The sequence below is a fragment of the Vigna umbellata genome, chromosome 6 (assembly GCF_029865625.1).
Source record: "Vigna umbellata cultivar VRB3 chromosome 6, Vumbellata_1.0, whole genome shotgun sequence".
Classification (NCBI taxonomy): Eukaryota; Viridiplantae; Streptophyta; class Magnoliopsida; order Fabales; family Fabaceae; genus Vigna; species Vigna umbellata.
Genome location: NC_142170.1, coordinates 26,990,605 through 27,000,262, shown reverse-complemented (window position 1 = coordinate 27,000,262; position 9,658 = coordinate 26,990,605). Strand labels below are relative to the sequence as shown.

The following is a 9,658-nucleotide window of genomic DNA, read 5'->3' as shown; positions in this document are numbered from 1 at the left end:
TACACCGAGTTTGATTTTATCAAGGCTTGCTTTTTCCTTTCCTTTTCTAGTTTTTCCTTCAGCTTCAACACTCCTTCTGAACGTAGTGTTTTCTTCCCTCATAGTGTTCCTCTTCTTGAACTCAACAAAGTCTTGCTACATTTTCCTTTATGCCTTTATGCCTTTAGTATAATGGCTATGTTAATCGAGGAGGTTCCTGATCCTCCCTCTCCTGCTCCAACCATCCTATTCCTTGTAGACACTATGAACGCTTCTTCTTTACAAATAAATGTCCACACACCAAGTAGTCATGCTCTCCAAAGGGTACTCATCCTCTCTAGTTCAAATAGGGTTACACCTAGAAAAGATATTATGACGCTCAAATCAATCAAGTGCATCAAATGATGATAAATGTAGTAATTAATGTACCTTGTAGGATGTGTTATTTATACTATTGATATAAACACATATAAGCCAAGTATACATTGACCACATGTTGACTCAATAGATCATTATGTACTCAACCTTAAACAACCTTAAACAAATTATGTGTTGCTATGATCGAGATGTACCTCATCATATGGATTATATATATATATATATATATATATATATAAAAGATTCATTCTCTAACATATTTCTAACATATTTTCTTTTAAAGTAATAAGTATTTTAACAATTATACCTTTTAATTGATTTTTTAAAATTTAATAATTTCTTTTAATAAAATTTGACTATTTATTAATTAAAATAACTATTATAATAAAAAATATTATCTGCAAAACAATGAACATTACCTACTATAAAATTATAAAAACTATTTAAATTTACTTTTTTAATTATAATAATAAATAATTTTATTATTTTTTGTTATCATATGAAAAAGAAGTGAACTCAATTAATTTTCACTAGGGAGATATAAAATAAGTTATGAATAAGTTATATATCCTTATAATTCTCGTATGTATATAATGTTAAAGGTATAGGATCATGAGTACAAACCCTATCTTGAATCTTTTTTCTTTTAATTCTGAAACTGTATTTTTATGTTCCATGTAAAATTGAACATGTGTATATTTAAACAAAACTCAGTCACGATGTAAATTTGATCATAAGCGCACTATAATAAATTTAGAGACTAGAAATTTAATAAACTCAATAGTTAAACCGTATTTAATATATTTTTGTTATTTTTCTCTCTAAAGTATCCTTTTCCGGATGTTTTTTAATGGTGATTAATTTTGAAGGTTCCTTTTATATTCTAATACATTAAATTAATTTGTAGCACTATTCATTTAGTTAATGTACTATATAGACCAGGCGGTCCGAAAGTAGCACCGAAAAGTTTGTGACGGCCGGCGTTTCACCTATTTACTCCTCCGACAACATTATCGGGCGATTTGCATAAATATCCATGATGGTTCACCGCGCAGGCAGCGGAGCAAGACCAGCCGATCGCTAAACTAGGTCATTAAGACGAAGATTAAGGTAAATAATGATTAGAGTTATTGGGCTGGAATTGGACCGAGATTAACTTTTCACTAATCCCAAGCCCAGCAAAAACTATAAATACATGTCAAAGGTAAGTGGTAGAGAGGTTGCATTTAGTGCACATTCATTACTATTTCATCGAATCGCCAACAGTTTCTGAACTGATTTTGATATTGGAGAATCTTTGACAAGTTCTCCCAGACGATAGAAGTGGACAATGAAGCTTGGAGCAAGATAGGATGAGAAGAAGATGAACTGTGGAGGCGTTTGATGACTTACCCCAAATAACCTAAACAATTAAGTATATGATGACTTTTTTACTTACAATATTAAATAGGAAAAAGGAACAACTGAGTTTGCTAGCTACTCATAGGACAAATATAGTACGTGCTACTGCATTGAAAATTTATTAATTGCACGTGCATTTAATTAGAGAGTCAATTATAGTTAAATTACATGTTTACATTTTTAGTTAAAAATGATTAAGTTGAATTCTACCTTAGAATTGGTTTTAGTCTTTCAGGCTTTAAATTACTAAAGAGTTCATCAGTCAAAAGGCAACGTGAGTCACACATCCCATGCCCTATAATATCAAATTGCATTTAATAATTTGAATTAGTGAAGTATGTTTTCATATGAGTTGTCGTCATGACTTTTGACCAAGGGCTTTCAGAAAAGAAGAAGAAGAAAGTTTTGTTAAGTAGAAAGATATGTTATCCTGTTGAATTAATTAGTTATAAAAAGCCAAAGTCTAATCTACAAAAGTACACCAATTTAAGTATTCTGCGAAATATTATACCAATTTATAACCACAAACCGCGTTGTGTTCATCCATAAGTCTCTCAAAGAAAACAAAGACTGAGAATTAATCATAAACTGTTCTTCAGTATACTCAAGAAAATTGAAAATTGTCCACTCCTGACTCTATCAATTCGCACATGCTGATTTGAAGTCCTAAACACGACAGATGATAAATCATAATTAATATATATATTATTATCAGTGTCCATTTATATATATAATTTGAAGCAGGGGAATCTTAACACAAACTGACAAAATGATGATCAAATCTATATTCTATATTTAAATGTCATTTGAACGATTGGATAAGTGTATTAATTATAAAAATATTTTACAATATTGAAATTTTAATCTTATACAAGTCTTTGATTTGATTAAATCCAGGTGTGAGGGGTCTACTATGATATTTATTTCAGCAAGTCATAAAATATTTTTCTTTTATAAATTTTAAAGAGGATGGTTTTTCTTATTATGGGTCGCTATACATTTAACTTCTACTATAAAGATTGAAATTTTTAAAGAGGATTGTTGTTAGCCATTCTCATTTTATCATGTTCAGAACCTTTTTAGAAAATTAAAACTGAGACTGATAAATAAAACCTCTTTTGTGCTTTTGGACACTCGTTTTCTCCTATTGCCATCTTTTTTTAAGAGGACCCTATTCTTTTCGTATTTATTGATTGACTTTTACTAAATTTATTAATATATCTTATCGACAAATTTAATATTTTGAATTATTGTAAAATTTATCAGTGATGTCCATCAATAAGATTTGTCAATAAATTTGAATTTGTATTATTGATGGATATTATTTTTACAAATGTATTGGATAAACAATTATGTTAATAAATTTTATTAGTAATTTGTAATTTTTATTATCGAAAAATATTCATTGGTAAAATAAGTAGTAAAATTTCATTAAATTTAATGAAAAAATTGTATATAAAGAGGAGACCAATTAGAAGAAGAAAAAGAAAGGAAGGAGGAGAAAGAGAAAAAATGAAGAGAAGAATGTGCAACAACAATGATAATGTCTCGCAATGGCGGCTCGTTGATGGTGGTGGCTAGAGTTGGAGGACTAAGAAAAAGAAAAGAAAAAAAAAAAGGAAGAGTAGGAGGAAGAGCAGGCGATGATAGATGGGGCGATGTTGGTGGCAATCGAGACAAGGTGACAATGATGGGGGAGATGAGGATGAGGAGTGGAGAGGGGGAATAAGAAGAAAAAAAGGAAAAAGGAAAAGAGGAGGAGAAGGAAGACAAAATTGTGACATTTACTGTCAGATTTTACTAAGGACCGTAATTCACCTATAAGTACCAATGAATATTTATCAATCAATTTTTAGATTATCGATAATTACCAAAGAATTTTTGGCCATTGGTAGTTCATCAATAAACTTGAATTATCACCTACATTTTACTGTTATTGAGGAATTGTATTTGTCAATAATATAGGATTTTCTTATAGTTGGAGCATTAAAATCAAGGTTCATCACTTTAGGTGTGGGTCATCACTATGGTAGATGAAAAAGATAAGAGAGGTCATCATTTGACCTTTTAGAAGAGGTTATGCTCCCTATTCCAAAAAATTTAGGATATTGTCTTCTTTTAAGCTAATATAGAGTTTTTAGATTGTATAAGATTGCCCTAGTTTATAGAATCTTTTGTATTATCCCCTAACTCGTTCAACTTGGCCCATGGAAGGCACTTTTAAATGTTAGTGTTCTCTTAATTTTTCTTAGCTTTTAGTCTTATCTTCCATTTTTAAGTGATGGGTCAAATTTTAGCAAACTTTTAGTTAGGACACTCAACTAAATTTCGTTTGGGACTGACTCAAACGAATTAAGTTGAATTTCAGTCAATACTGACTTGATAAAAATTTACCGTTCGAAATACAGTTAGGAATAACTCGAATAAATTTGTTCGAATTTCAGTTGAGGTATATTTGATCAAATTTGTCGATTTTGACCGAAACTTAATCAAGATCGACTTCACCAAAATTCAGCTGAAATTTTCGAAAGGAATTAGCTCAATGATATCAATTAAACTCGTTTCAATCTTTATTTTAAGTGAAATCATCTCGATCATCAATCTAAACCAACTTTTGATCTATGCAAATATGTCTATCTGTTCCGAACCAAATATATATATATATATATATATATATATATATGTATATACACATATATATATGTATATATATATATGTATATATATATATATATATATACACATATACATATATATATATATACATATATATATATATATATATATATATATATATATATATATATATATATATATATATATATATATATATATATACTTGGCTAAAACACAACTACACATCAATAATGGGCCGCAAGAATGGATACAACATTAGTTCAAATAAAGAGAGGACAACGGCTAGATTAATTTTCTAATTTAAAATATTCTTAGTTGTTTAAGTTTGTATAAATCAGTTATTACATCCTAGTATCACTATTTATATAATTTTTTTTACTAATGAAAAGAGACCATTCATGAAAATATAACATAATAATGGATACGTTAACATAATATATGTATACGTAATACTTAATATTATTTTCTCAGAATATTTAAGTGACGAATTAAACGACGACTTGAATATTCGTTTGGCCTAAATTAGATGCTTCCATAGGAGATTACCTTAAAAAGAAAAAGAAAAAATATTACTTTAGTAAAGTTACAGCGTAACTTTCTGGTTCGATAGTTAACATTTTTTCTAAGAAAAGAACTATGTTGAATAATAATAATAAATGCTTAAAATTTTAGATGATTTTAATCTTGTTTCCAATGAACAATATGTAAATATCATAATATAAAATAGTTAGAAAAAAATAAAGTGTATCTTTATGAAATCTTCATTATTAATGATGTCAGCATCAGAAATAAAAAAAACGGCTCCCAGATTAAAGAGTATAGGAAGAAAAAGAAGGCAGGATTGGATCTCCCAAACACACAATACAATACCAATTTTACGGATAAGTCTAATTTCAGTTTTACATTCAGAAAAAAGAAAAGTACTTTTCCTTAATTATTACGTTCAGTTTCTTGAAAATTATTATTTTGAATATCGTTTTTATTTCTGAAATATATGTTGATATATTTTAAGTTCCAAAGTGTTTCTTTTCACTCATGCTTTGTTATTTTGTAGTGATTTTGGGAAGATGATTTGAATGGATTTGAAGGTAATTTTTTTGTTGTTTTTTGGAGTGGATTTGTGGATAATTGAGGTAGATTTGGAAATAAAGTTTATGAGAATTAGTGTAGGATTTGATTGATGTGATATATTTAAAAAATTAGGTTAATTAGTAGAAATTGAAGATTACCAAAATGTCCCTAGTTATTAAAGTAACATAAAATAATATTTGTTAATGTTATATTTAATTGTAAAAATGTTTATAAAGAGTAAAAAATTAACATTAATTATTAAAATTAATTTTAAAAATGTATAAAAATTGTAATTTAGTAAAATAAATTTAATTTTAAATATAATATTTTTGTAATATAATTTACTACAATATGATTTTAATACCAAGTTGTAATATTTTTTTAATACTGAAAGTGAAAATGTAAAAAGAAGATGAAAGGAAGAAGATATAACATATATCTAATTGCCGGAGGAAGATGCAAAAAAAAAAATATCTAATTTTTGTGAGCACAGTTATCCACAATCCATTCTTCCAACTACACTCCCTCCATGTCATAGTCCATGGCCACCATCGCAACTCACTGTCTCCAACTAGCTGGCACCACCGTGTGCACTCACTGAAGAATTCCATTTCCTGCAAGAAGAAATCGAATAAGGCATTCAAGGAAACGAAAGAAGGCTTCATCGACTATACTATAGAGGCCTGCACGAGGTCTCCACCAAAATCTCCGACCTCCGCAAGGATAACATCGCCACCTGCTACAACTTCCAGAAGGGCTGGATAGTTTCGGAAGTCGCTGACCTCGTCCTCTCGCTCAACCTCTCCGACGACATTGATGGCCTACTCAATCGTTGGATAGGCTGCTTCGCACGCAAGAATTTCCGCAATTTCCGATTTTCGTATGCAGCAGTTTGAGTGTTTTTGTTTATAATATAATCAGCTTTGGAACCGAATAAAAGAAGGCCAAAACCAAATACAACCCGTGTGGAATTTGTTCTAAGCAGTGGAATCGGATACAAGATTTGTGAAATTGAATACACGATCATCAAGAACGACTACACTTTTCTTCATCCATCAACCTCCTCAACATCAAGCCCATTCTCGTTTTCAAATTCAAAGCTCAAATAACATTTTAAAGTATTAATATTTTCGTAGCATTTTACAAATCACCGAGGACAGATATGATATTTTCATGTAAATCACCGCAAATCCGGACAAGAAAACGAGATGGTTAAAATAAGAATATCTCGTAAATCAGCGCATTTTTGTCTTCGCAAATCTTCGTAGATCAACAGAAACGAACAAAACTAATCTCGCAAATCTTTCCTTGCAATTTCTCTGTAAGAGTGTTTTCCCCTCGTATGAACACAGCTTTATAATCTGGAATGTGTTTGCTTTTAGGTGTTTAATATGTAGAGGAAGATTGAAAAGAGGGAGTGGAAGTGTGGTGGTCAAGTTCGTCGATGCTGCTTCCACTGGTTGTCTTGTCTTGTCCTGTTCACATGGTGGTTTTTTTGTTAACATTTTTTAATTTAAAAATTTTAATTTTTTCAATTTTATATTATAACTCACATTTATTTGTAGTTATTTAATTTTATAATAATAATAATAATAATAATAATAATAATAATAATAATAATTACATTTAAATTTATATTACATTTATTTTCAAAAATAAAATAGTAATTATCTAATATTATCTATTAAAACATAATTTATCAAATTTATTACATCATACACAAACTATTGTATCAAATCAACTTAAATTATACCATCTCTTTCTTAATCTAAACAAACTCAACTTTGCTTTCTTTTCTTCTTAAATCCACTCTCCCAAATTCGTAATAATTCACAAACAGACACTACAAAAAATTATTAAATAAAAATCAAATATAGAGATAAAAACAATTAATTATTATATTAATTAAGATAAATATTATTTTATAAACTAAAGATAATATTATTATTATTTAAAATAATATTTATTATTAATAGAAAGGTATAATTGATTTATGATTAGAATTTGTATTATTATGAATTTTAAATTGATTTTTAATATTAATTTTTAGTTTATAAAATAATTTATAACTCAGTAATAATTATTTTTGTCTTTAAACTGAAAAAGCAAACATATTCCAAGAACAATAAGAAGAGAAAAAAAATATTTTATAATATTGGGGACACCTGTTGACTTACGGTCAGTTTACTGTTTGTAGGTTGTGTTTTGTGCCAGTGTATTTTCCTCACGTGTGTTGATTTTAATAAGAAGGGTTGATGTTTCGAGTTACGTTCCCGGAAGATACTAGGTACCACTATGTCACCATCTTTACATATTAAAGAAAAGCTTAACACAATTTTGACCGTTTATCGTACAACGTGACAGGTTATCAGGGCCTGCTGAGAAAGACCCTCGTTCGGAAGTGACACTAATCTTATGTTAATCTGAATGAATTTAATATAGTATAAAACAATAGTATAGAACATGAAACACGTTTTGGATGTGAACGCGTTCACCATATAAATAAGTAGCTTACCCTCGCTTACCAACAGAATTGCAACATCCTCTCACATCAACACTCAAACACAAACTGAAATTCCCACACAACTCACTGAGTTCACTTGTTTTTCACAAAGATGGTGAGAACTCCGTCTTGTGACAAAAGTGGACTGAGAAAGGGTACTTGGACTCCCGAAGAAGATATGAAGTTAGTTGCTTATGTCACTAGGTATGGCTGCTGGAATTGGCGCCAACTTCCCAAGTTTGCAGGTATATGTTTAAACAACCACTTTTCAAAATTAAGCCAAATTGTTAGTCAGGATTTATTGACATAGGAGAAAAAAGTAATAACTCTCTATCTGATGCTTTTCAGGTCTTGCAAGGTGTGGGAAAAGTTGCAGATTGAGATGGATGAACTATCTAAGGCCTAATCTCAAAAGAGGGAACTTCACTCCACAAGAAGAAGAATGCATCATCAGAATGCTCAAAACTCTTGGTAACAGGTATATATAATCACCTCCTTTTGCTGCAATACAATGAAATCTAACCCTCATATCAAAATACCAATGGAGTTGCAAGTTGTTAATTGAAATGGAAGCTAATATCCGATGATTCCTTCACTTGCAGATGGTCCGCTATTGCTGCTGAGTTACCAGGAAGAACAGATAACGAAATAAAAAACCATTGGCACACCACTCTCAAGAAAAAGTATCAACAAAATACAGCTACAAATGAAGATGCCAGAGCCTCCAAATCAAAGAAAAAAGAATCCAACAAAAATGGTGTTACTGTTAGACTTCCAGCCACTTCCCAGATTTCAGATAATTCATCATTCTCGCCGGTTTCATCCTCCAGCAGCGAGTTTTCCTCCATAACTTCAGATTTTTCCAGTTCTACTAGCATGGAAAATTTGTTGTTTGAAGATGACTTGGGTTTTCTTGATTCGTATGTGAATGAAAGTTTCTGGAAAGAACTGAATCTTGATGGTGAACCTTGTGAAGTAGTGTCAAGAGATACTACTTCTACAGAGATGGTTGATTCTTGTGCATTATCTCCGCATCAATCATTGAGTGAAAGTGTCATTGTGGACAATGACTTTGGCAGCTTTCTGGATGCAAATGGAGGGGTAACATTCGATAACTTTTGGTCACAACCATATGTGGCTGACGTGTCCCACGTTCCAAGCGAGCTATTTGTTCCCTCCGTGGTAGAATCTGAATATTTTACTCCAATCTACGATGATCTGTGGGGTCAAAGTCATTTTGTACAATCAAAGTTTTAGCTTTGTTTATCCTGATGAACAGTTTCTAGTGAGTCATATACTTGTATAATAGTGATGTAGGAGTGCCTATCTGTATTTCTCTTTTATAATTTAATATAGAAAGTTGCTTCTGCTCTACTTTTATTCTCACCATATGTCACATGCCTTAAGGTTTTCTCGGACATGTCAATTATTAGTCTTGGAGGAAACTTATTATGGTTTCAAGATAATGGAAATATGATAAGAAATATATTAGGTTAGAAATTCCGGTGTAAGTCTAAATTTTAATTTTACATATAGAAATAAAAAAGTGAAGTATCATATAAAAATAAAGACACATCAATTTCATATGTCTTAACATTACAAAAAAAAAATTATTTACCAACAGTCAAAATTCCTCGGTAATAACTAAGATTTGTCAATAATGTTAATTTTTTGATGGTCAGAAATTTA

General features: G+C 30.0%; 1 protein-coding gene across 1 annotated transcript; it reads left to right on the top strand.

The window, feature by feature from the left end:
- The first annotated feature begins 8,014 nt into the window (after window positions 1-8,014).
- Window positions 8,015-9,343, top strand: LOC124823664 (transcription factor MYB30-like). Its single transcript, XM_047295919.2, has 3 exons — window positions 8,015-8,214; window positions 8,318-8,447; window positions 8,572-9,343. The coding sequence occupies exons 1-3, from the start codon at window positions 8,082-8,084 to the stop codon at window positions 9,224-9,226; spliced, it is 918 nt and encodes a 305-aa protein (XP_047151875.2). The 5' UTR covers window positions 8,015-8,081; the 3' UTR covers window positions 9,227-9,343.
- The last annotated feature ends 315 nt before the right edge of the window (window positions 9,344-9,658 follow it).